The following is a 27,870-nucleotide window of genomic DNA, read 5'->3' on the forward strand; positions in this document are numbered from 1 at the left end:
AGGGATTTTAAGGGTCCTCTTTGACAGACATTTATTGAGACAGAGTGCATGAATGCTGCAATATTTATAATCAGAACCAATATCTAAACCATTTCTTTGTTTTCAACATATTGCCTGGAATTGACATACTTTTCTAAGATTCTGTAACTTTCATTTCAATGTGTTAAAAGTTCCCATTTTTCTGTCTTTTAAAAAATAATTCATGAATGTTTCATTTTACAAGAACACCTGAGTGAATGCCAAGTAAGAGCTGCCCGACAGTGGAACGGATGCCCTTGGGAGATTGTGGAGGTTTTAAAGCAGTGGTTGGATGGCCATCTGCCATGGATATTTTAGTTGAGATCCCTGCATTGCAGGGAGTTAGACTAGATGACCGTCGGCATCCCTTCCAATTATCTGATTCTAGAAGTGTATACAGTCATACCAAAGTCATATACAAAGGTCCGTATAGTTAAAGCTATGGTTTTCCCAGTAGTAATGTATGGAAGTGAGAGCTGGGCCATAAAGAAGGCTGATCGCCGAAGAATTGATGCTTTTGAATTATGGTGCTGGAGGAGACTCTTGAGAGTCCCATGGACTGCAAGAAGATCAAACCTATCCATTCATAAAGAAATCAGCCCTGAGTGCTCACTAGAAGTACAGATCCTGAAGTTGAGGCTCCAGTACTTTGGCCACCTCATGAGAAGACTTCCTAGAAAAGACCCTGATGTTGGGGACGACAGAGGATGAGATGGTTGGACGGTGTTCTTGAAGCTACTAACATGAGTTTGGCCAAACTGCGAGAGGCAGTGAAGGATAGGCGTGCCTGGCGTGCTCTGCTCCGTGGGGTCACGAAGAGTCGGACACGACTGAACAACTGAACAACAAATACAGTCATACCACATGTAACGTTTGCTTCAGGTTGTGTTTTTGCAGGTTGCGTCCCGCGGTGACCCGGAAGTACCGGAAAGGGTTACTTCCAGGTTTCACCACTTGCGCATGCGCAGTAGCGCTAAATCGTGCTTCGTGCACGTATGCGCAGATATGGCGCTTCAGGTTGCAGGCTTTTCACGTTGCGAACAGGCCTCCGGAACAGATCCCGTTCGCAACCAGAGGTACCACTGTATTGTGGTATCTTCTCAGACTGCTGATTTTTACCACTAAAAGTTAAGGTACTAAGAGGAACGGCTTCAGAGACCTTGCTGAAGAGACTGTTACACATCAAGGACAAAATCTTTCCAGCTGTTCCTTCTTCTCCAAAACCTAGTCCCTTTAAAATATTTTAGACTACAAATCCCATCATCTCTGGCTACTGACCATGCTGAGTAGGGCTGGTGGGTAGTATATAGTGAACAATATATTGGCTACCTGCACCGTATTGGAGTTACTCCTACCCCCTTTCCTCATTTTTGGAGGGCTGGGCTTTTTGCTTTTAGGCACAAAAAAGATGTCTGCTTAGGGTTTTTTTTAACCTTTAAATCTCTTTTTAAGCGAGTGACACATGAAAACCCACTCAATCATACCGTTTGAATTTAGGATTTGAAAACCCCTTTTCGGCCCAAAGGCAGCATAGAAACGAACTGTGACATAATAGAAGCAGCTGCAGGTACATCGAAAGACAGACCTACGTTGGTGGAAGTCCGCTAGGCATGCCGGGATGAATCCTAAACTTCATCCCAGAGCAAGGGCACGCACCTGCGACCTTCCGACCACCCAAACAAGCAAGCCTCCTTCTCCCACCAGCGCCCCCAAAAACCAACGTCCCTGCGACCTCGTCCCACAGGCAGCCAAATAACCCCGACCCTTAAGAGGCAGGTGACCAATGCGGGGCTTCTGTCTGTAATTAAACCCAGCACTCACCCAGCCGCTCCCGGGTGAGGTGCAGGAACCTCCAGGCAACCGTGGGAGGCCGGCAAGCCGGAGCCCCCAGCGCTACATGCCTGCCGAGCAGCAGCTTCGCTGCTCCACGGCCGCTGCAGCTCAGCCGCAAGGAGGCGGCCATCTTGCCCTCTTCTCACCGCCCCCTCCCGCTCTCCCACCGGGGCTGTCCATGCCGCTGCCTGAAAAGAAAATACTCCCACTACGGCGCGCTGCCCTTTAAGCGCCTGAACAAAAATGCGCACGCGAGGAATCCCTTCTCCGGAGTCGAGGCTCTCCGCGAGCGGGTGGATGCACGAGGCGGCCGTGTTGATCCGCTACGGTCGAAGGGGAGGGACTGCATAGCTGTCAACTTTTCCCTTTTCTTGCGAGGAATCCTATTCGGAATAAGGGAATTTCCCTTAAAAAGGGGGTGGGGAGTTGACAGCTATGGGAAGGAGGCTGCTGAGGTTTTTCTCTCTCTGAAGGAAGTTTGCCGCCCGTTGTTATTCATTGGGAGAGGTTCCCATTTAGCAGCCGGAAATCAGGCAGGCGAATAAAAAAGCGACGCTTTCTGGAGATCGCGTTTCCGCGCTAGGTCGATTTTTCTTTTCTTTTTCAGGCGTTGAAATAAATGTGGCAAGCAGCCGTAGTCTAAATGCAAAAGCACGTTTCGAAATCGGCTGGTTGGAAATAAGCAAATGGTCTCCCTGGTTCACCCCATCATCTGACACCCACTCACTCCTCCTCAGCCTCTCGCCCAAAGAGGCTTCATCTCTGTGCCCATCAAATATTTATTACTTATATAGTGCCATCTTACAAAGAACAGGTGACTTGATCAGTCCCTAGGCCTAGGCAATAAAATAGACCCGGGGAGACAAAGGAAACGGAGACATGAGTTGTCCGTTCAGTTACTCTCTCTGACTTAATCATAACATACATTAGGGATGGGCACGAAGGCAAGAGAAAGGAGGCAGCAAACGCCTTAGGAGATGGGGGGCGCCGTACAGTATTTGTGTATCTTGTTTAAATAAATAAATTGAACTCAAGGCAGATTCAGATTTATTTCTTATCCGGACGGGTGGCTATTAGAGGGTAGTGATGGACTGGTACTTGTGCCTGCAAAATGAGGGATAGTCAAAAGCGGGAGCCTTCGGGCGCTGATGGACTCCAACTCCCATCGTGCAAGACCATTGGCAGCGCTGGCTGGGGATGCTGGGAGTTGGAGTCTAACAACACCTGCTCCCAGGTTCCCCGTCCCTGCTGTGGACTTAAAAGATTCTCCAGCTGCTCCCCAGTCATATCTAGCTTCGTGGGCGGCGAATTCATAACAAAAATGTGAAAAGAAAGAAAGAAAAAGACATAATCACTCCCTACTAAGCGGCAGATTAGGCGCGGAGACACGCATCCCCCGCCTGCTAAATTTGGAGCCTTATTTGCTGCGACCCTTTTCTTGGGAGTAAGCTCCGTTGAACTTGGTCGGTTTCACGTTTGAGTAAATGTATGCATTCCACTTAATGCATCGCGTTTTTGTTGTTGTGGATCGTCGGGGTTGAGGTGATAAGGCTGCAGGACATAAGAACTCCCTGCCGCCGGCTTGGATGGCAGCCGCTCCTTTTGCCGGCGGCTCAGCCAAGCTCCTCCCTGCGCGGGGCCTTCTCTCTTCCTCACGTACAGCGAGATGGCTGAGAAGCAGCAGCGAGGCGACTGTGGCTGTCCTTGTAGGAAGGGCCTGGAGAAAGCCGAGGTAAAGAGCAGAGCCGAGCAGCTCCAGCCTCTCTCTCTTTCGTTCTCCCCTCACGCAGAAGAGAGGAGGCTCGTGGTGGGAGGGGTTAAGTCGCCGGGGGTCCCAGGTAGGGCGGGGAAGATCGCCCGCTGCAGCAAAGCTAAGCTACCATGGTCCCCACGCTCGCTTTCCTCTGTAGAAGGGGAACTTTCGTTTGTAAAACAAGAGGACGCTGTTTTGGGGAAAACCTAAAATTCAGCAGATGAAAAGTTTTCATTTGCAGGCTGGGAAGCTTGATGCAACGATTGCTGTTATTATTAATAGTACCGTGCATTATCGACACAAGCCATATAAGCAAGGAAAGGAGAAAATGGAGAGGGAGGCTTCACCAAGTCTGGCTATTATAGCTGTTTAAAGAGGCTGGGGCAAATCAGGAGTAGCTGATAACCAGGAAATGCAAGGAACTGTAGGATCCAACTGTGCCTTCAGTTTTTACCAGTGATGGGAATCAGACTGGGTTGTGTTTTTTTAATGTATGCCAGCACTGATAAAGCACCACCAATACCCCCTTTCACCTAGAGCTGCAGATTCCTACTTTTTCAGACTTAGACACAGCTTTCATCCAAACCATGTATGTGAAGCCTCCCCCATCCTCTCTCTTTTCCTATATATTTGTATACTGTAGTAGTGATGCTGCTGTTGAACCTGCCCCCACCTTTGATCAGGCTGTGACTTGGTAGTGGGTCCCAGCCGCCAGATCAGCCTTTCTCAACATTGGGTCTCCAGATGTTTTTGGCCTACAACTCCCATGATCCCAAGGTAGCAGGACTAGTGGTCAGGGATGATGGGAGTTGTAGGCCAAAAACATCTGGGGAACCAAGGTTGAGAAAGGCTGCACCAGATGAAGACCAATAACCCAGAACAGGCATGGGCAGACTCAGCCCTCCAGATGTTTTGGGACTACAACGCCCACCATCCCTGACCACTGGTCCTGTGAGCTAGGGATGATGGGAGTTGTAGTCCCAAAACATCTGGAGGGCTGAGTTTGCCTATGCCTGACCCAGAGAAATAGAGCATGAAAACAAGAATTCCTAATTCTGCATCCTGGATTCTGTGCAAAATGAGAATGCTGGCACAGACAGGACAGGGAGTATCTTCTCAATCTTTAGTCCCTATGGGGGTAAATAAAAGTGACATTGTCACCTTCTGGAGTCAACTCTTATGCAGGATCTAATTTCTTCTGGGCTATGAAACTTACTAGGTGGCCTGTGGCAAGTCACCAATCTTGCTCTGTTGGGGAGTACTTCTTAAAACACTGCTTAATTATTAAAGTTATTTTAAGATCTTGTTTTCCATATGCACATTTATAACACATTTTAAAATTGGGTGGAGTTTACTTGGCAAATGTGCCTACGTCAAAGATGAATACAATACCTATATTAATATTTATTTTTGAAGTGCCTACTAATCAGCATACAGTTATTGTTTAAGGTAAAGGTAAAGGGACCCCTGACCATTAGGTCCAGTCGTGTCTGACTCTGGGGTTGTGGCACTCATCTCGCGTTACTGGCCGAGGGAGCTGGTATACAGCTTCTGGGTCATGTGGCCAGCATGACAAAGCCGCTTCTGGCGAACCAAAGCAGCGCACGGAAACACCGTTTACCTTCACGCTGGAGCGGTACCTATTTATCTACTTGCACTTTTGCTGTGCTTTCGAAATGCTAGGTGGGCAGGAGCTGGGACCGAGCAACGGGAGCTCACCCCGTTGTGGGGATTTGAACCGCCGACCTTCTGATCAGCAAGCCCTAGGCTCTGGTTTAACCCACAACGCCACATTGCTTCTTATTCTGAGGCGGAGTGGCCTTTGGATTACAATATTTGGGTAGCCACTGGAAATTAGGCTTAAATTCAGTTAATTTAGTGAGTATATTTTGATAAGTATATTTACACATATGTCTCTAGCTGTATTACAAATTGTACGTGTACAGCTTTATGAGCTTTAATACTTTTATTTGTCAATACTTACTAACTTTCTTGTTCATTTTTAATTTGAATAGCGTTTTGCGTACTATTCGAGAGAGTTGAGCTGGTCAGCATAGAACTGAGCTGCAATAATCTTCTAGCTTTATATTTAAGATCCAAGGTGTTCAGAACTTTGACAACATGTGAGCGTTTCTGCCTAGCCAGCAACAACATGAGCAATTTCAATGTGTAAAGAAATAAAAGTTGTACCACTTTCATAATCAGTGGAAGAGCCCATTGGTTTGGTGAAATCAACAAGAGAGAGTGTGTGAGATCTGTCATTTCAGTGCAGCTCTGCCTAGGAGCCCAACCACCAAAGAACACCCCAATATACCTGCCGCCAAATGGCTGCAAGATGGACCTTTTGGAGCTCTTCACAATCTCTTTTTGCTTTAATGGTCCTGAACAGTTTAGTCTCATCAGCAAACCTGGCAATCTCACTGCTCACTCCTAATTTTAAAATGTTTATGAACAAGTTAAGAAGAACAGGTCCCAATATCAATCCTTGGGAGACTCAACATTTATTCCGATTCTCTGATTCCTGCTACCTTATGGGTAGCCCCCATGCGGATAGCATTAGTGCCCACCCCAACTTTTATACTTAGACCCCAAAGGGCAGAAAGTCTCCTTCGTTCTTCTGATTAAGGCTACCTGCTACCCATTTTGCAAATGGTAATGACAGGAAGTTGGAAGCCTACTTGCTGCTCCACTTCCTTTGGTCTCCAGTTCCAAATCAGCCGTGGGCTATCCAGTCTGTTGCTGTCTATATCCTACCCTTAGAAGAGATAATAGATGGCTAAAGAGCGAGCCAGCAAGTATCCAGGCAAGCAGGGGAGCAGTGGCAGTGGGGAGACACTGTGGTTTCAGCAGAGGGGAAGCATAACTGGAGGGTGCCAGGAATCACCAGGGCCCTTCAAACATGATGATGCCACTGTCAATTCCCCTGGAAAACTAGCTGTTTAATTAATCTAGTTTTAAAGGATTATTGCAAATCATGTTGTGGGGGAGAGTTGTCTGACACTACTTCTTACATATGTATCATTTTGTGCACTTACACGGTAAATTACTAAGGTTATCAGCACAGCTGCCTCATCTATTGTTGCTTCCTCAGTTTATTAATGCTTCTAATTCTTGTAATAAAAGAACTGAAATGAGAAGAGCTCAAATTCTATTTTGGAATTTTGAAAATTGCAGAAGCTCTGACTATATTAGTTTATAAGTTCTTCTCTATAATTAAGATGTAATTTATCTCATTCCAAAAATAAAACAACAAAATTATATATCATGTGAATTATTTTGATACATTTTGTACAAATCTGACTAATTAAAGGTTTTATGGTTGCTATTTTTAGAAAAGGAATATGACCGTTCTTCACACTATTATATTAAATGGAAATTTGCTCGTTTGGGAATTGTGGTAGAATTGAAATGGGGCGGGTGTCTCATGGACAAAGAAAATTACTGGCCAACTTTTCAGCTGACACATTCCATAATATTTGTTGGTTCAAGAACTGCTTCAGATTGTGCAGTGTTCACTTCCATAGGTGATGTTTCTCATGTTTAAAGCACTGAGCTACACTCAGGGCCGTCTTAGCCATAAAGGCTGGTGGCGCGGTGCACCAGGGCACCACGTTCTGGAGGGCGCCAGGCAAGAGGTCCAGGGCCACGTCACCGGCTCAGTAGGGGTGGCAGCCTGCCCCCTGCCAGGGGAAAGTCAGGAGGAGGCGATCGGCGGCGGCAAGCTGGGCGCGCAGCAATCAGCCCTGCCTCCCTCCTTCCCTCCCTGGCTGGTGTGTGCGCCCCGCCCAGGAGGCGGGCACGATCTCCGGCGGCTGCCCCTCCTCTCGGCTCCGCAATTGGGACGCCGGAGCACTTCTCCAGCCTGCCACTGCACAGGACTGGAGGAGGGCATGGGAAGGCAGGAGGAGGCGATCAGCAGCGGCGATTTAGGGGGCTCCCCCTCGCCCCGTTCCACCCCCCAACCCCCAGACCAGGGACTTGAAGTGGCGGCGGCGCTGTCGCCCGCCTCTTCTCGGGCTGCGGATGCGGAGAGGCTGTCGGCAAGCCTCCCAGCGGCGCTACAGCCAGGCTCCCTGGACAGCAGCGCCGCGCCGCCGCTTCAGCCAAGCAGGCGGAGGCAGAGCACAGCTAGCAGCGTCCGCACCTACCCCTCCGCACCCTCCGGCTGTCCGCCGCGCCTGGCCCTGCCCAGCGGAGCGTGAGTTCGGTGTCCCCGCACGCCAAGCCCTCCGGCTGCCTGCTGCGCCTGGCCCTGCCCGGTGGAGTGCAAGGGGCGCCGGAGAGATCTTCGCGCCAGGGCGCCGGGTTTACTTAAGACGGCCCTGGCTACACTCCTTCCACATGAGAGCATATTTTCAGAAACATGGCATTCAGCTGGTTTATGCCAGTCAGTATTGAACTCTGTTGTTCAGTCATTCAGTCGTGTCCAACTCTTCGTGACCCCATGGACCAGAGCACGCCAGGCACCCCTATCCTCTACTGCCTCCCACAGTTTGGCCAAACTCATGCCAGTCGCTTCAACCATCTCATCCTCTGTCGTCCAACCATCTCATCCTCTGTCGTCCCCTTCTCTTTGTGTCCTCCATCTTTCCCAACATCAGGGTCTTTTCCAGGGAGTCTTCTCTTCTCATGAGGTGGCCAAAGTATTGGAGCCTCAACTTCAGGATCTGCCCTTCCAGTGAGCACTCAAGGCTGATTTCTTTAAGGGTGGATATGTTTGATCTTTTTGCTGTCCATGTGACTCTCAAGAGTCTCCTCCAGCACCATAATTCAAAAGCATCAATTCTTCGGCGATCAGCCTTCTTTATGGTCCAGCTCTCACTTCCGTACATTACTACTGGGAAAACCATAGCTTTAACTATATGGACCTTTGTCAGCAAGGTGATGTATTTGCTTTTTAAGATGCTGTCTAGGTTTCTCATTGCTTTCCTCCCAAGAAGCAGGCGTCTTTTAATTTCGTGACTGCTGTCACCATCTGCACTGATCATGGAGCCCAAGAAAGTAAAATCTCTCACTGCCTCCATTTCTTCCCCTTCTATTTTTGAACCCACTTCCCTATTATTAAGTTGGAAATCAAAGACCCATCTAGTCCAGCATCCTGTTCTTGCAGTTGCCAAATACCTATGGAAAGTCCACAAACAGAACCTGAGTGCAACAGGGCTCTTTCCAATGGTTTTCCCCAGCAACTGGTATGCAGAGGCATACTGCCTCCAAGTTAAGATAGAACATTGTCATCATGACTAGTAGCCTTTAATAGTGATGTTATTCTTTTTTTTAAAACCACCCAAGTTAGTAGCCATCAATACCTCTTGTGGGAGCAAATATATGAATAAGTAATTTCTTTTGTCTCTCCTGAATATTCTACCATTCAGCTTAATTGGATGGCTCTGGGTTCTAGTGTTATGAGAAATGAAGGATTTCCAGGGGATGAACATGGCAGACTGAACGTCTTCTGTTGGCAAGTTGCCAACAGAGATACCGGTAATTACATGGTGACTGATGATAGCCAGGACATAAATCTTGGCCATCAAAATTCACTCTGGAGATAAGAGTGAACAGGTTAATAACCTCTGATGCTCTGAAAAAGCCTTTTTATACACTGGGAGACCAAGAAGCTGTCAGCACCTGGGAATCTGGGTGGGGGTGGGCAATTTAGAATGGAGGAATCAATATGTTGCCCAAAAGCCACTCGAGCCCTGAACGCCATAAGGGCTGCAAGTCTGCCTTTTTCTAAATATCTCTGAGACTGTTAAAATTTACAACTGAGAAAGATGTTTCTGTCTGCTGGTTGAAATTTACATTTGGTGTGTGATCTACTTTCTGGCTTTAAGAAGAGTTGATCATTAAAGGGCTGAAAGCAGGAAAAAAATGTTCTAATTGTTTGGGAGTTCTGAGTGCTAAGAATTTTTAATTCTCCATTTTCCCAGTGAAAGTGTTGCCTTGAAATCAAAAGTAATTTTGCTACTTCATATTGGCTTTGTGGGAAAGGAATGTGTTCTGATAAGAGATAACGCTATGAAGATCTTAAAGTGGAGATGGGAGATTGAAGATCTTAAAATGGAGACTGAATTGTTAACAAGAACATTCAGTATGGCAAGTACGTTGTTGGACATTCCATTGACTGTTGGCATCCTTTAGCAATTGTTTCATGAGCAGTTAAAAGAGCTAGGGTAGATAAAATGGTGAATGAAAGTAGACCAGAGAAGGATGAAATGGGAAGTGGAATTAAAGAGGACACAGAGATTTTGGAGAACAATATGAATATAGGATTGCCAGAACAGGAGGGTGAAATGGTTGAGTTGGAGGCAACAGATGGTGAAATGGAAAAGACACAGGTGTGTGAATGAAGGCAGTTGTGGGTGCACAGTGGGGAGGGGGCCTAAAACTGCTATTCACACAGTCATCCTGGCTGATGATAAACATGACCTGCCTTCACTAACAACCTACTGCATATTCTGGAATACATACCAGATTTATCTGTATTTTAAAAACAACAATTTCAAGTTCATGTCAGATAAATCATTCAACTTCATTTGAAATGTTAGAGAAAAGTGGCAATCTCCCCCACCTTGCCATCAATATACTTCAGTCATGTTGGCTTAACAGTAATTCCGTAAATCCTTGGTGAATCCTTTTGCAAATGTTTGACATTACGTTGATACGTACCATAAGTTGAAGCTCGTACTAGAAGATGTTCTACTGAGATGAAACTTACATCCAGCTTATGCAAATGTGTATCATTTTTCTTTGCAGCAAATAGTGTGTATAAGACTAACATATAATAATAATATGAAAGGTTTCAAAGGACTTTGATTTCATAGCAGATTTGAGATTAGTAATGATTTGCAACATTAACTGGTGTAAACCTGCATGGCTGCATTGCATTCAGGACATATACTCCGGATTGCATCAACTGTGAAGGTGCCCTGGAGTGTTTGCTTGGCATCTGCTAAAATGTGGTAAATGAAGAATGACAAATTGCAGTTGTTACTAGTAATTTCATGAAACTCCATTTGAAAGTTATCTTTCAATGTCTGTTACTGATGACCGTTTATCAAGCTGAACGAGTTTCAGAAATCTAATTTATTTTTCCCTTCAATTTAAATGTAAATATTTAGGGAATCTTGTAGTTGATCATCCTTTAAGAAAATATATAGAGTCTCAGTTTGAGTGAAATATTTAAAAAAGAAGCACAGCCGACTGTGCAATTTCGGAAGCTATATTAGAAGCAGATGTTTTAAAGCTGTGCATTAAAGTCAATGGATAGCTACTGTGATAGCCTTGTGCACAGTATACCACAGGTACAGGAAACCTGTTTTTGCTTGCAGAGAAGGGTTTTGAACCCATGGGTACCCATGGCATCTAAAGGTGTCATGCAGTGCTGTGCAAGGGAACCAGAAAGAACAGTGTTCTTCACCATGTGCACAACAGCAAATGCTTTTTGTGCAACCCTTTTCACTGCTGGGCAGATTCTGCATTGGACTGGACCTAAAAAAGTCTGTTGGTCAACCACAGCCAAGCATCTAAAAGCATGTACCCCACCCTCCATAGCCGCAAACGGTGAGAATTGTGCTATTTAGAAAAGAAAAGAAAAACCAGCTGGGGCCTGGTCCCTCCTAGAATCATGGGGCAGGACTATCCCAGATCACACAGGTCCCTATTTTGCACAGAAATCACAATGGACTCCTGGGTGCTTGTGCCACAATGCTTATGGTTTAGGTGTGGCCTGATTCATTCATGATCCTAGTGCACAGTTTATATGGATAGTGTGGAAGGCTAGGTGACACTTCTGCACAAAGTAAAATGATATACAGTAAGCCAGCAACCTATGTGCACCTAAGTTGCAGGCTTACTTGGTTGCAGAGATAGCTCATCTGTGGTCCTCCAGAAATTGCTAAACTCCCAAGTCTGGTCTTCCTTGACTATTGACAATGCTGCCTTGCGCTGATGGGAATTGTAGTTCAACATCTGGAGGTCGCCATGTTGTCTACCACTGACCAAAAGGATAGAGCACATATGGGGGAACCTTTTACCCTCCAGATGCTGCTGAGCTACAACTCCCATCATCCCTGGGATGCTTGCTGGAGCTGATGGGAGTTCTAGCTTAGCAAAATCTTAAATGTGGGACAAATAATTTAGTCACCCTTGCTATATGGGCTTCATATAACAGCTGCCACCCACTTAAACAAATCTCAGTGAATTTATTGTGCCAGTTTTGATTAATCAAACTTGCATCTAAACAAACCATAATGCTGAAGAAAAAGCATACTCTTTGTTTTTAGAGATTTGTGTGTTACAGCAGGAAGAAGCAATCCCTCTTGGCTGAGAGAGAAGGGCAGAAATCTGTTCAAAATAACAATATTTCTAAGTATTTCTATTTAAAACAACTTCAAGGGGTGTGTGTGGAATTTCCTGATCAGCTGGAATCACATTTTAATCAATGAATCGGATAAATATTGCAGCCTTCATTTACAAAAGCAGATAAACCATTTCAAAATGTGCATTTCCTTTTTGTTTCCCCCGTAGGAGAATGTGCATCCAAGGAATTTGATCCCAGAGCTCTGTCGCCAGTTTTATCACTTAGGATGGGTTACAGGGACTGGTGGTGGAATCAGCATAAAGCATGGGTGAGTGTGTTGTTGTTGTTTTAAACTAATACCCATTTAGGCCATAGCTGTCAACCTTCCTTTTTTGCAGTGGGAAGTGACGCTGGAATAAGGGAATTTCCCACAAAAAATGGGAAAGTTGACACCTATGACTTAGGCACAGATCAGCATAAGTGGAGGGAAAATGAAAGATAAAACATAATAGATGTTGAAAAGAAGTAGACAATTGGAACTTCGTTAGAGTGGCTTGATACCATTGTCAAAGAAGGCTACTTACGTGCAATACATTAGCTTAAGAATCTTGTCGTTCTTGTATATCTTAAGCAAGTAAGTCCTCGGACTCTCTGAGCAGTATATAAATAATTTCCTCCAGCTGACAGCAGAACATAAAGTGAACGATTTAGTGCAGGTGCAGTACTCTAAATAGATTTTCTAAAGAAACATGTACATGAAATGTTTGCCTTATTTCCGAGTTGCTCTGGATATTTGCATTTGTGGATGCCTAGCTCCACTTAGTGGTGGGAAAAGGGAAAAACTTTCACTCTGTTGCCATAAAGATATATGTTTTGTCTGGATAAAGACAAATTAGGTACACTGGGAAGGGTTTTGCCACATGGGCTGCCAATTTCTAGCCTTGGGGGTCACATGTGGATTCAAGCAGGTGGATCTTGAGCTGTTCCAAAAAAGAGTTTTCCAATGATAATTGCCTTTTCCCTCTTCTTGTATAGCCAATATTGGACAAGCACTGCATGCTTGGAGAAGAAGGTGAAGCTAGATGATAAACAAAAGTGGAAGTAGCAATGGCAACAGACGTGAGATTCCAGTACCCCTAAAGAGCAAGAGAGGGTTTAGGAAACAGGCTAGAATTGGACGGCAGGAAGACTGAAGTCAGTGGCTTGGGTTATAGAAATTATTTTGGAGGAATAAATGGGAGAGCACTACTTATATTTATATCTGGGCTAGAGACAGAGGAAGCAGAAGGCCTGTTGTAGTGAAAACCCTAAAGGAACATCTCTCAGAATGAAAACACATGACGCAGAAATAAATCCTATTGATGTTTTTTTTTTTTTTTTTTTACAAAATAATAAAATATAACTTCACCATTTAATAAAGGCTAAATTATTCTTCAGGCCAGGATCACATTCCCATAAACACAGTGCAATGTCCAGTTTCAGATGCTGACATTTTAAATTATCCTTGCTTAGTTTTATTGCAAATGTGTAAAAGCCTTAGGGAAGAGGTTGGCCTGCAGGCCAATCCCAAGAAGGTCCAGGGAGGTGCAGAGTGGTATATCCTTTGTCTCACCTGAAGCCCGGCTCATTCCTGTCCACCATGGCAAAAGGTAGAGAAAGTGCTGTTTGTGTATATGTGTTTGGTTTTTTTTGCTTGCCATATGCACAGCTGTCCTGCTCAACTCCACACCCCATTTTGGGGGCCATACTGTGGCTACACTGAAATTCCCCACGTAGAGGGATACTGCCACCTAATCGTAACTCCCAACAGCACTTCTGACCAGGGGGTAACAACTGCAGCCTCCATCTTTCATCTAAACTGAAAATGGCTCCTGTGTCACAAAAGTAAGTCTCTGAGAGCCAGTGTAGTGTAGTGGTTAAGAGCGGTAGACTTGTAATCTGGTGAACCTGGTTCATATCTCCACTCCTCCACATGCAGCTGCTGGGTGACCTTGGGTTAGTCACACTTCTTTGAAGTCTCTCAGCCCCACTCACCTCCCAGAGTGTTTGTTGTGGGGGAGGAAGGGAAAGGAGAATGTTAGCCCCTTTGAGACTCCTTCGGGTAGTGAAAAGCGGGATATCAAATCCAAACTCTTCTTCTTCTTCTACATATTCACAGTATACAGTGGTGCCTCTGGTTAAGTACTTAATTCGTTCTGGAGGTAAGTTCTTAACCTGAAACTGTTCTTAACCTGAAGCACCACTTTAGCTAATGGGACCTCCCGCTGCTGCTGCGCCACCAGAGCATGATTTCTGTTCTTATCCTGAAACAAAGTTCTCAACCTGAAGCATTACTTCTGGGTTAGCGGAGTATGTAGCCTGAAGCGTTTGTAACCTGAAGCGTATGTAACGCGAGGTACCACTGTATATTTCAAAAAGCACTGTGTTTTCATTACTGACAATTCTATGCAAGATACCATGTTGATTCTTCGTATTCGCAACCGATATATACAGTGGTACCTCTGGTTATGAACGGGATCCGTTCCGGAGCCCCGTTTGTAACCCGTGACGTGTGTAACCTGAAGCGCCGCATCTGCGCATGTGCGTGATGTGATTTGGCGCTTCTGCGCATGCGCATGACGTCGTTTGACACGTCTGCGCATGCGGGAACCGCCGAACCAGGAAGTAACGCGTTTCATTATTTTCGGGTTTGGCTCATTCGTAACCATGTTGTACGCATCCTGAAGCATTTGTAACAAGAGGTGCGACTGTAGCGTGCTTTTTAGTTTGACTGCAAATCCTTGCCAGTTGAGTGATCAAATGGAATCTTCTTCATAAATGTGCACCCACTCACCTCCCTTTAACATTCAATGAATAATGGTACCTATGTCTTCAAATATCAGCTGTGCATAACCTGGCCAGTTAACCACTAGGTGTCTCTGCTCTGCACCATTCCAAGTAAGAGCTCCAGAGCTCCGTATTACTCCAATATTATTAAAAGCAACGGTTCTTCGTGCAGACATTGCCTCACTTTCTCTTTTGCCCACAAACAGATTTGTGCAATAGTGTGTGTGCGTGTGTGTAATCATTTACATTCCCGCTCCTCCTCCCTAAATAGTGGCGTACACTAAACACAGTAAAATATGAACAACTAGTAAGAAAGAAAAAAACATACAGCTTATGTTTCACCCTTTAGTCCTAAACCCCTTTATTTGTGTATCAAGTCCCCTTGGCTTCAGAAGGATTTTCTTCTCCTTCGGTCAGCTTCCTTAGAATTGCAGCCTCGGTTAACTTGACACTGTGGCATTCCTACAGCAGTATAGATGTTTATTCCCCTGCAAATCAAAAGGGATTTCTTTGTCTCATAACGTGCACTGCATAATCACAGCTATGAAGAGCTTTCAGGGCAACGGCAAGCAATAACACCATTAAGCTATAATAATGTCGGGTGTTCTAGGGCTAGCTAAGCCTGTGTCAGTAGCTTAAGCACTGCTGTCAGGTCCAGATCATGTTGTGATGGGTGGAATTGCTGTATGTTCTGTTGTTGATAAATGAAGCCGTATGCTTCATGCTACTTTGTGCCTACAGCTAAACATCTCTGATTCCCCCCTCTAGCAAAGAGATATATATCGCTCCCTCTGGTGTCCAAAAAGAAAGAATTCAGGTAGGTACAGCTAGCATTTTTACCTCTGATAATCTTCCTTGAAAACTAAGCTGAAGACTTATCCCGTCCATGCTTACTCAGAAGGAAGTCTGGCTGAGTTACACCCTGGTAAATATAGAAAATTCTTTCCAGTAGCACCTTAGAGACCAACTGAGTTTTTTCTTGGTATGAGCTTTCGTGTGCATGCACACTTCTTCAGGTATCTGAAGAAGTGTGCATGCACACGAAAGCTCATACCAAGAAAAAACTCAGTTGGTCTCTAAGGTGCTACTGGAAAGAATTTTCTATTTTGTTTCGACTATGGCAGACCAGCACGGCTACCCACCTGTACCTGGTAAATATGTATAGGATTGCAGCCGCAGACATATTTAAATACACATTTATTAGTAGGAAGAAAGCTCAAAAGCTTCATTTTCTAATTACCTATGGCCTAAACTGGCTAATTTTGGAACGGCCTTGAACTGTGGCATTAAGGTATCCTTGGCTACAGAAAAAACTTAGTAGGCAGCCTGGATGAATGGGCCAGATAGATTGCAGTGTACCTTGTCTGCAGGAGAGAGGCGATACTTTGCTTGGATATTCTCACTCTGGGAAGCCCATCTGCCTGTATGGAAGGGTTGCCATTCCTATTGGACAGCCAATATGGCAGTTTCTCTGTATCGGAGAGAAACTTATTGAAGCCACATAACCAAGACATGCATGCAGGGTGGATAAAAAGCAGTGGTTTTAAAATATAAAAATAAATAAATCAGTTTTTTTTTAATTTAAATCAGATTTTTTAAATTTAAATCGGATTTTTAAAATAAAATGCTTTTGGCGGGAAAATCTTTCTAAAGATAGTTTTCTGTTTAAGTTACATTAAGATCCAATGGCTATTCATCAACAAATAAGGATTTGTTTTAAGTTTTTCATGTGTGCTAAAACTCAGTCTAAGGTTTTTGTTTTTTTTAATTGTTTAACTACATCAGTTAACAAACATGGATACATATGCTATAATGTTATTCTTTTAGTTACCGGTAAGTGAATTGTTTCAATTGATATTAAGGAAATGATTATTTTTCTCCTTCCAATAAAGTACAGTAGAAAAATTGTCCAAATATAAACAGGAAACTTACTAAACCTCACAATTATTTCATACTTATTTTTTTAAAAAAGTTACTAGATTGAATTCTTTTAGGTGCCCCAAGATTGTATCGGTAAAATAAAACTTAAGTGCAATTCTATACTTATTGACTCAAAGGTTGGCCCTAGTGAGTTCAGTGGAGCTCCCTCCCAGGTAAATGGATGTAGGAGTGCAGATAAACCATAGGCTGTTTCTGCTGCAAGATTATTGAAATAAATATTAAGGTATATTTTCAGATGAAGGCTGTAATCTTATACTCACCGGGGTGCAAGCCCATTGAATGCAATGGAATTCATTTCTGAACAAATGTGCATATAGGATTGCTCTGTAAATATTTGACCAGGGCTCTGCGTCTTTTCTGTGATTGTTTGTACGTGTGCCAGAATCAAAAGATGGATTCCAGAGGCTCTCGGTCTCAGCTTTCATTTGTTTGTCTCTAATCCTTTGAAAGAGAGAGTTTCGAAAACCAACGAGCATGCTAAGATTGTGGTAATTACAAACAAAGTGCACTTCCTAGGGGAGTTTACTTCTTAAAGTCGAGCAACACAAAATGTTAAAAATAAAATAGAATCAGTGATATATAAGGGTGTGCATTTCTATATATCTGTATAGTACTGGTCATACAGTTTTCTTAAAGCTATCATAAATTACTGTAGTTCACCAGAAAGTGAACAGCTACAAAATGTTGTTCTCAGGAAAGTCCACATCCTGCGCCTGACCTGGCACCAGCACCACTGCAGTTTGCTAAGAAGGGGAGAGGTGATGTGGCAGAGAGAGAAGTGCTGTGCGGACACACTGATGGAAATGGTGCCTTGGTTCTGGTCATGTAGCTTCACAGAAGCATCTTCTCCACTGCCTGCCCCCACTGCCCCCCAGTGGACAGCAGTGGCACTGGTCAGGACAGGAGGACAGGCATGTGCTGCCATTCCTGCCTTGCCAGTCATTCTGTGTTAGGGGATGCACAAATATAACTTCCTTCTGTGGAGCAAGACTGGCTTCACAATGCATTCAAAGAATATACCGTATTGGCCCAAATATAAGCCGCACCCGGAAATAAGCCGCACCTTTAAAATTGGGGGGGGGGGGAGAAGAAAAAAAAGACAATACCTGAATATAAGCCGCTCCCTTAAAATTCCGCAGGCGCTCTCACACCCGTAAATGGCCAATGTAGAAGAAAATCCTACAGGTACTAGAGAGAACCCGCAAGTGGGTTAAAAAACACCTGTTCGTAGCACCGTAAATACAAATTTAAAAAAAATCAATATTGCCCTGTAAAATATGGGGCAAATATGGCACTAGAATTAATTGCACAACAGTCTCAAGATCGCAAATCAGCAAGAAAACATTTTTTTGGTTCCGTTTTACCATATGTCTGTTTCAGCAGCGATATCCTAAAAGGCAATTTTTGTAGGGTCCCAAAAATTTAACTTTTCACAGTCGGAACTTGGAAAAATACGGTATTTATCAGCTAGTCAAGTGCTGATCTCAGTCATCTGTCTTTCTTTCTCTCTCTCTCTCCCCGCCCCCCAATATTTTTCTCTGGGTTGTCTTTAGGCAGCACAAAACTTTATAAGGGCACTTTCACTTTATTTTTGCAATGGAAGATGCTTTATAAACATCTGTGAAACTGCTCCAGGGTTATTGGGGGGGGGGAGGATTCCAAGAACACAAGGATCAACCAGCTTTTGCTTCATGGTGGATAAACTGGCTCCCCCCGAGTTTGATCCTGGACAGGGAACCGGTCACTTCCACCATGCCTTAACAACGCACTGCACATTCACATTTCTGCACCCCCTCAGAATCTAATCATATTGAATGTATTTTATCAAGAACTAGTTTCTCCAGTGGGTTTTTTTTCTTTCTTGTTTTATTAAAATGCAAAACCAAGCATTAAGCAAAACCATAACAGAAAACAGTTATTAAATACTGAAGCAGAGACAAAAAAAAGGGTGAAGTGGTTTTTCAGCTCACAGTGCACTTTAAGCAGATCTTTCTCTGATCTTTGAACCCTTTATAATTTAGTTTGTCGAAATGTAAGTGTGCATAAATGCTCCAACTCTGTCTCCAAATGCTTTCATTATAGCCTGAAGATATGTTCGTGTGTGACATTGAAGAACGGGACATCAGTGGCCCCCCACCACACAAGAAGTTAAAGAAGAGTCAATGCACACCTCTCTTCATGAATGCTTACACCATGAGAGGTAGGCAGCAAGCAGCGTTATGGAAAAGTCAGCACTTTGTAACCACGAGTGTATTCTGCTTATAAAATGGAGATTTCTTAATTGAAACTGCATCTCAATTGGAAGATGCCTTTACTACATTACAATGCAATTCTCGCAATAATTGCTTTAACAGCTGAAACATCTTTCTTTTACCGATGGATTGATTGATTTCATTTACAGTATTTATATGCCTCCTTACAACAAAAAGTTCTCTTGATGGCTTTTTGAAAAGGAATGATTCACAGAAGCTTCATTTGGCAAATCCAAACAATGGAGTCTTTTTCTTTCTTTCTTTTTTTGGTAACAATTACTACATTTTTTATATGGCCCTTTTGGCGGTTCCCTCCTGCGAGAAGCAAGGTGACAGGGAACCAGGCAGAGGGCCTTCTCGGCAGTGGCGCCTGCCCTGTGAAACGCCATCCCATCAGATGTCAAGGAAATAAACAACTATCTGACTTTTAGAAGACATCTGAAGGCAGCCCTGTGTAGGGAAGTTTTTAATTTCTGATGTTTTATTGTGCTTTTCATTCTGTTGGGAGCCACCCAGAGTGGTGGGGAAACCCAGCCAGATGGGTGGGGTATAAATAATTTATTATTATTATTATTATTATTATTACTACTACTACTACTACTACTACTACTGTTTCATAATTCAGCCTCTCTGTATATGCACAGAGTATGACTGACTTACTATTCTTCTGAGGGGGAAATAATAAGTGGCAGAATCAGAGCTGGCCAGTTGCCTCAGCTAGCGGTGGGGCAGTGAATGAGTGCCCCCTGGCCTTTCCCCTTACTTTCAATGTTTTGCTGCTGCTCATGTGGTGGCAAGTTATCCTCCCTTCCTCTCTGCCTCATTCTGAGGAAGACGGAGAGGCATCCTGGAAGAGGTGGCTTCAGATAATGCTTTTCCAGTGTTTTTGGGGGGGTTAGTAGACATCCTCTCTTAAATAATGCCCAGCCACCCCAGAACAGTGGCAGCTCAGGCATTCTCCCAGGCCACCTGTCCCGCAGTGCCTTGCTCTGAGAAAATACCCCTTCCCTTCTTCAGAATGTGGCGTGCTGCTGCCATATTAGCAGTGGCAAGACATTAAAAGCGATGAGGAGGAGGAGCACTTGGAAAGGAGTAGCAGAATGTTCAAAATCAGTGAACCTGTCTGCCACTTAGGCTGGGGAAGGAGGAGACAAGGAAGCAGGAAGGTTTTGGAGAAAAGTTTTATACTGCGTCTGTGGACAGGGGTCTGGGTGCTCTTGGCAGGAATGAATGCAGTTCATAATAAGACAAATGTTTGACTGTGGACTCTGGCCCTTATCCTTAGCACTAGACTACAGTCATACCTTGGAAGTCGAACGGAATCTGTTCCGGAAGACCGTTTGACTTCCAAAATGTTGGCTCCTGCAGCCAATCAGAAGCCACGGAACGGCCATCGGATGTTCGGCTTCCAAAAATAGTTCGCAAACCAAAACAGTCACTTCCGGGTTTGCAATGTTCAAGAGCCAAAAAGTTCGGGAACTAAGCTGTTCGAAAACCAAGGTACGACTATATAATCCTGAAAATATGTCTAGCATGATTAACGAGATCCAGTAAATCAGAATCTGTTCAAATTGTTACTTGGCACCTTTGGAATCGGTGGAGGACTAGTTCAAAGGTTAAACTCAAAGAACTGGTTCTTTATTAAATCAAATCAAAAAGAGAAGAAGTAGTTTGGGGTATTTCAGTCTTGACGGGGGGGGTGTTGAATTTTCATTCTGAGAATGTATGCCTTCTGGGGATGTGTGTTGAATGTAATTAATACACCCTCAGGTGGAGAGTGTGGCTGAAGTCCAAGTAGAGAGAGATAATTTTCTAGATTATTATTTGCTTCCTTTTAAGTTTGTTCCCCAAGGAATAGAAATTATTAGAAATTGTGAATATTGCCTCTGTTTCCCACCTGTGCTACTTAGCTGGTAGCTGCATGCTAGTACTAGTAATTAGTACTGGAAATTGGTTTTTGTCCATGGAGTGCTGGAGGAGACTCTTGAGAGTCCCATGGACTGCAAGAAGATCAAACCATTCTTAAGGAAGTCAGCCCTGAGTGCTCACTGGAAAGACAGATCCTGAAGTTGAGGCTCCAGTACTTTGGCCCCCTCAGGAGAAGAGAAGACTCCCTGGAAAAGACCCTGATGTTGGGAAAGATTGGGGGCACAGGGAGAAGGGGACGACAGAGGATGAGATGGTTGGACAGTGTTCTCGAAGCTACCAACATGAGTCTGACCAAACTGCGGGAGGAAGTGGAAGACAGGAGTGCCTGTTGTGCTCTGGTCCATGGGGTCACGAAGAGTCGGACACGACTAAACAACAACAACAATTGGAAATTGGTATAGATGTAGACATACCGGTAATTTTATTAAGAAAGATTGTGGTGGGGTGAACCCACCCTTCCGGCATCACTGCAACTTACCTGGAGGGGAGAGGGGCAGAACTGGGTGATGATAAGCTTCAAGCAGTGTGGACACATTGGCAGGAGCACCACACTGACTCTGCTGGTGTGGACCCTGCTGAATATTTGCCACTATTCTCATTTTGACACACACACTTCCATTTTTCCTAATATTCATTGCCAGTGTTTGGAATATATGGAGCATTCTCTTGAACTCTCGGCTACAAACGAGGGTTAAAAAAAAAGTTTTGCTGATCTCTGATAAAATACTATAAAGAAAGCTTATAGGAAAATGTACAAATGTCTCCTTCATTGTTTTGTGGTGCATAAGAAGCTGGCTGCATTGAGCTAGTGAAACTGAAGCAACCCATACGTTTTCTCTGTGGATTACAGAGTGCAGTCTGCCATGCTTTCTGTTGATTTAAAGAAGTGAGTTGTTTTGTCTTTTAATTTACCTTGTCCGTATTAGCAAAAATATTTAGCGTAGGTCGTAAGTTTATATTCCAGGAACATATCAAGAAAAAAAGGAGCTGCGATTGACGAGTGATGTATGAGTCATGTTTTTCATTAAAAATAAAACATAGAAGTTTTCGCTTTCATAGGTGCAGGAGCAGTAATCCATACTCACTCCAAAGCAGCTGTAATGGCCACACTTCTCTATCCTGGAAGAGAGTTTAAAATTACTCATCAGGAGATGATAAAAGGGATCAAGAAATGCACAGCAGGAGGCTATTTCAGGTAATTTACCATTGATAAGTTTTCAGGCTCGTGTCATAGTTTACCCTGATTTCAGAACAATCTCTCTTGTTCATATTTCAGAGAATCTGTTTTTATGTGCAAATACTTCACTTAAAAAAAGAATTTCTACTGGTAATTTTCCAGAAAATATGTCTGCAGTCCTATAGATGGTTATGCTGGGCACAAATTCTGTTGAACTCAGTGGGACATATGAACTGAGCTGGCATAAATTGGCTTGTGTTGTACAAGACACACTACCTCTCCTGCCTTTACAAACCTATGTTAGTAGATGTAAATCAGGGGTCGGCAACCTAAGGCCCATGGGCCACAAGCGGCCCATGGGGGTCATTTAACCAGCCCATGGACCCCCGCCACCCGCTCAGTAGGCTCCTGTGCACCGCGCTAAACTGTGCGGAGCAGAGCGGGGACCGCCTTTCGTGATGCTGGCCGGCTTCCCATTGGCTGCAGGAAGCTCCTGCGGCCAATGGGAAGCTGCACACGCCTCCTCCGTGCTGGAAGGAGCCGGAAATAGCATTTGCACATGCGTGCACACGCACACACTCCGGCCCACCGTGGTGTCTGCGGGACCGTGAACCGGCCCCAGCCACAAAAACTTTGCCGACCCCTGATGTAGATCTATCTAATAATTCCACAGAATCTGTGAGATCCCAAGTTACTGTTACAGATATCCTTGGAAGAATTGGGTAAAGTGGGGTGGTAGATATTGTTGTTTCAAATCCAAATTCGTATCGTTGTTGCATTTTCAACCACTTAGCACATTTCTTACACATTAGTGTACAATTATCTGCTATGTTTTCCTAGTAACTCGGGTTTCTTGTGTCATTTTGTATACCAAATTCGAGCTTTGTAGCTAGTTTATGAAGCATCTCAGTTCAGTAGCTTGATCATTTTGACACAGTAACTATAATTATTTAGTTGTACCCCTTACAACAACATTGTAAGGGAAGTCAGCATTATTACTCCCATATTGCAGATGTGGGGGGGGGGGGGAGTAGCATGAGAGTGGCTTGCTTTAAGGCCATCTTGCGCGTACATGGTATATGCAAGTTTCAAACTGGGACTTTCTGATTAATAAGTATGCCTGCAGTCCTAATCGTACTTGCCTGGGAGTAAGCCCCATTGAATTCAATAGGAATTGCTTCTGAGAGGATGTGGTTACGGTTGAACTGTAAGGCCCCATCGGCACTATACATTTCAAGCAGTATTATACCACTTTAAACAGTCATGGCTTCACCCAAGTAATTTTGGGAACTGCAGTTCCCCTGAAAATGATACAGTTCCCAGAGTCCCCTGGGAAAAGAGATTGATTGTTAAACTTCTCTGGGAATTGGAGCTCTGTGAGGGGAATGGAGGCCTCCTAACAACTCTCGCCATATTGCAGACTACAGTTCCCAAGATTCTTTAGGGGAAGCCCAAACGGTTTAAAGTAGTTTGATACTGCTTTAAATGTATAGTGCAGAGGGGCCTACTATGCTGCTCTGGTTTTCATTTCTAACGCCCCCCCCCCCCAATTTTATGGAGGACACGTACAAATACTTCCTTTCCAGAGTTTTTCTGGTAATCAAGATGGATTGAACTTACATGTACTGTATTTAACCTTTCTAGATCACGTGGAAGTATCCTAACAACCATGATACTTCTGTGAGTGAGAGATGCCCAATCATCTTTACATATAGGAGCGAGATATACTTAGAGTCATATCTTATTTTAGAACAACAAAGTTCAAGCATATAAATTGTGCCATGTTTAATTTATTATTTCTGTCATGGTTCCAACAGTGTATAGCTAGTACCCTGCCAGTTTTAATTAACTTGGTTTAAACAATGTCAGGTTATCTTAATCCCACTTTAGTATTCATAGAGCAAATTCCAGGGAGGGACAGGCTCCATCTTGCTCACAGTTGAGATTCTCAGAATATTATAGAACAATACGAATGATCTGCTAAGACTTATAAGCAAACAATTACGCTAGGGAACAAAACATCAATTCTAGGTATTCACGTGATATTTTTCTCTCCTCACTCCTTTCAAAATGAAAGAACTCAGGAGCACACAACGAAAATGATAAGTGGTGTGATCTTTACACAATTAACTTCTGGAATTGACTTCTCTAGTGTTTTAGGATGACCAGTGGCAAAAGCAGGCTTTTTTTTTTTTTTTCAATTTATGGATGTTATTTCCGTTGCAGTAATAACCTGTTCCAACAGTGTAGCATCACCTACCATATGCTGGTGATTAATAACAAGAGATTAATGTTGTGCTGTTTGTCACACCAGAGTGAAGTTCTGTTGCTGCTGGTAAATGCTTAAGACAAATAAATGCAAAATACAGAACAATTGATAGAGTCTAGCCAAAGTTAAGAAGAGTTTCAACGTCTTTGAAATTGTTGACACTTGCAATGCAATCCTATGCATTTCTGCTCAGAAATAAGCGTCAGTGGGACTTGTTCCCAGGTAGGCGTGTGGTGCACGTTTGCTGCCTTAAGTCATGTGGTTGGTCATGCCCATTGATGCTGTGCCCCCAAACACCACCATTTCTGAGTGCCAATGCCATGATGAACAAATGGAAACATAGGTAGGGAGATGTTTTCAAACAGATGTTTGTTTCAAAAAGTCCTTAGTACAAACAAGCTGTGATGTTCACTATCTCTTTGATGATTTAGTTCCTCTTTCATTCACTTCTATGCTTTAGATCAAACTCTTCCTAATACCACGGTAACATGATGCTGGTGTCGTCATTGTGTTACGTGATTTAGGCTGCAATCCAACACACACACACACACACACACACACACACACTGGGGAGCCTTTACAAAGTGGCAGGGCCACCAAGCATCCAGAGCTTTGCTGCACACTGCTAGTGGAACAGAAGGTGGAGGGATGACCCAGCTCAGGCTCAATGCTGTTGCATGGCAGACACTGGCTTGGGATCCAGCAGACCTGGGACCAACTCAGTCAATCCCCACCTCCAGAACACCCTGCATTGGGGCTTTCCACTGGCAACTTGGGAGCTAAGCTGCTGCTAGGCATCCCGGCAGTGGTCCTCCTGTCTTCCTGCACCTTCAACTGATGGAAGGGGTAATGTACCACTGATGGCCAGCAGGAGACCAGCTTAACCAGGAGAGCTGGGTAGAAAGGATTGCTCTTCCCTGGGTATACAGGATGCCATTACTGATTTTAATTCATTGATAGCCACCTGGGCAGCTTTGTGGCAGAAAAGTGGGACATACTCCTCCATTGTCCCCTGAGACAGACTGATGCCAACCAGATTGCTTTGGACCAGCCTTTCCAGGTAGCAGAAGCACAATACTAACCTGAAAAGGAACATGTGTCCCAATTCCATCATCTTTTCAGGTATGATGATACCTTAGTGGTTCCTATTGTCGAGAACACACCTGAAGAGAAGGACCTGAAGGAAAGAATGGCTCAGGCAATGGATGACTACCCAGACTCCTGTGCTGTGCTGGTCAGACGTCATGGAGTCTATGTTTGGGGAGAAACTTGGGAAAAAGCCAAGACAATGTGAGTTCTTCTTCTTTGGCAATCACTCATAGCCAAGTGCAACTATGTGAGCAGAACTATGAAGAAGCACAATGGTAGCCCTCTGCTGTTGCAAGCACATACCACTGTATCTTACATTCCCAAGTCTACTAGAGAATGCATGTTGCTTTCAGGTGAAGCTATCGCCACTTCTGCTTCACTTGTGTCTTTCCTTTAATATATGTAGATAGTGAGAACAGCCCTCATACACTCAGATTACCAAAAGTGAAGATTCCTGGGAGTAAAATTCCCTTTGGAAAATTTTTTCAAAAGCCTTCACGTGTTTTGCAGGTCTTAGCACAGACTTGGGAGCTAAGCATAATTTTAAAAAAACTTATTCGGGTCTTGTGGCTATTTATGATTGCATTTCTAATGTGAGGAAAGACATTACCAATATAATGTGTAAGAAAAAACCACACAAAATTCATATTGCTACAATTGGTGCTAAATCACATAGCAAGATGCCAACTTCTTTTGTTTTGTCTTTTAGGTGTGAATGTTATGACTACCTTTTTGATATTGCAGTACAAATGAAGCAACATGGACTTGATCCTACTGCAATTCCAAAGGAAGAAAATGGGATCGTTTAATACCTCGACACCTCTTACCAAAATGACACTAATATTTCAATGAAATATCAATAGGTTTTAGGGTTCGTGCCCAAGCAACTTTTAACATTTTGCACAATATGTGCTTATTAGTTTTAGTGAAATATTGTTGCTAAATACAGACTGTTTTATGCTGTTTGTTAAAATCCTGAAGGATGCCCAAGGCAGTCTGGATTCCCAGTTGTGCATATTAATGGATCTGGGACTCCCCTTTCCCTTTACTTTCACAGTACAACTGGCATGTTTCTTTAGGATTTTCCTTGTGGCTCATATTCTATAATATAGCATGATCAAAATGCAAAGGTCTTACAACTTTTCAAATTATTGTAAGGTTTGCATAAATAAAAGATATGTCGCATTTTGAAAGCTTAGCATGGCACCAAATGGAAAAGTTCTTTAAAACAGCTTTAAACTAAATCAACAAAGAGTCTATCTCTGGAAAAACTAGAGAGTGTTGAAAGAGTGCCACATATAATAGTACGCTAAAATAAGACATTAGCCTTTTCTCTTTGAAAAGTGTGGTAGTAATTATCTTTTGCACTATCCTCTTTTCCTCAGCAACCCCTAGGTTACAATAGATTTTCTCTTGGTTAGTTTTAATGGATGCCTTCTTTGTAAGTTAAGCAAAGGAGAAAATGTATGTATGAAAAATGATAATATTTGAAGTAGAAATGAGAATCAGATATGTGAAAGTACATGGTGACTTTCTTTTTATATAATTTTATTTATAATTTCCATTTTATGTGGAAATGTACAATTATTCAACAATCGTTCTAACATTTCAAATGTCTACTCTCTTCCCCCTCTTTCTGCAGTTCTTTGCATTTATTTTCATCATTTCCTGCATACTCCAAATTAACTTATTATTTTATTAATCTATTCTCATATCTATCTCATAAACATTTTTAAAACTGCAGGTTTTTACAATAATCCTACCAATGTCTTGATTTGTTTACAATTTGTTTGTAAATACTCAATAAAACATTTGCATTCCTTTCTAAAAAGTTTAGTCTTTATTTCTTATTCTTCCAGTAAGGATATTGTTGCGGATAAAACAGCACATATCATTTCTTTGCTATTTCAGTTACATAACTATCTTGGATAATATTGCCAAATTATTTAATCCTCTTTAGAAACAATACTGTTTTCAAGGAAAATTAAATTCTGTAATATTCATAAGGTAGACTTTGTGCCAAGTTTCTTTCAGTATGGCTTACACCGTATGTAATTTTACTAATGAGACTTGATTACAAAAGCTTTGAATTCTACAAGCGGGTGGTTTATACGAGCAGTTTCTGTGTGACTAGAACCTATGCTGCTCCTGTATGGTTTCTTAAAAAGAGCCAAAAAGGCCAGGGGATTCCTCGTCTCTACAGAGCTGCCCTTAAATATGAATCAAACACTGGGATTGAGGTGGTAAATAAGGCACTACACCAGGCATAGGCAAACTTGGCGCTCCATATGTTTTGGGACTACAACTCCCATCATCCCTAGCTTACAGGACCAGTGGTCAGGGATGATGGGAATTGTAGTCCCAAAACATCTGGAGGGCCGAGTTTGCCTATGCCTGCACTACACCCTTTTTTAATTAGGCACATATTGGTATCACATAGCTTCTATTAAACAGGTAACACCTGAAGATTTCATGCAGGATGGA

General features: G+C 43.4%; 2 protein-coding genes across 2 annotated transcripts in view; one reads left to right on the plus strand and one right to left on the minus strand.

The window, feature by feature from the left end:
- PDHX (pyruvate dehydrogenase complex component X) overlaps positions 1–2,000 on the minus strand; it is a 44,524-nt gene extending 42,524 nt beyond the window's left edge. Inside the window, exon 1 of the mRNA XM_033149844.1 lies at positions 1,840–2,000. Coding sequence (XP_033005735.1) covers positions 1,840–1,981 — 142 coding nt within the window. The 5' untranslated portion in view covers positions 1,982–2,000. The remainder of the gene's footprint in view (positions 1–1,839) is intronic.
- Positions 2,001–3,516: 1,516 nt separating this feature from the next.
- APIP (APAF1 interacting protein) lies at positions 3,517–26,498 on the plus strand. The gene is made up of 7 exons (XM_033149854.1): positions 3,517–3,583; positions 12,131–12,231; positions 15,498–15,546; positions 18,753–18,870; positions 21,911–22,046; positions 25,420–25,587; positions 26,096–26,498. The coding sequence occupies exons 1-7, from the start codon at positions 3,518–3,520 to the stop codon at positions 26,193–26,195; spliced, it is 738 nt and encodes a 245-aa protein (XP_033005745.1). The 5' UTR covers position 3,517; the 3' UTR covers positions 26,196–26,498.
- Positions 26,499–27,870: the final 1,372 nt, after the last annotated feature.

The sequence above is a fragment of the Lacerta agilis genome, chromosome 1, assembly GCF_009819535.1.
Source record: "Lacerta agilis isolate rLacAgi1 chromosome 1, rLacAgi1.pri, whole genome shotgun sequence".
NCBI lineage: Eukaryota > Metazoa > Chordata > Lepidosauria > Squamata > Lacertidae > Lacerta > Lacerta agilis.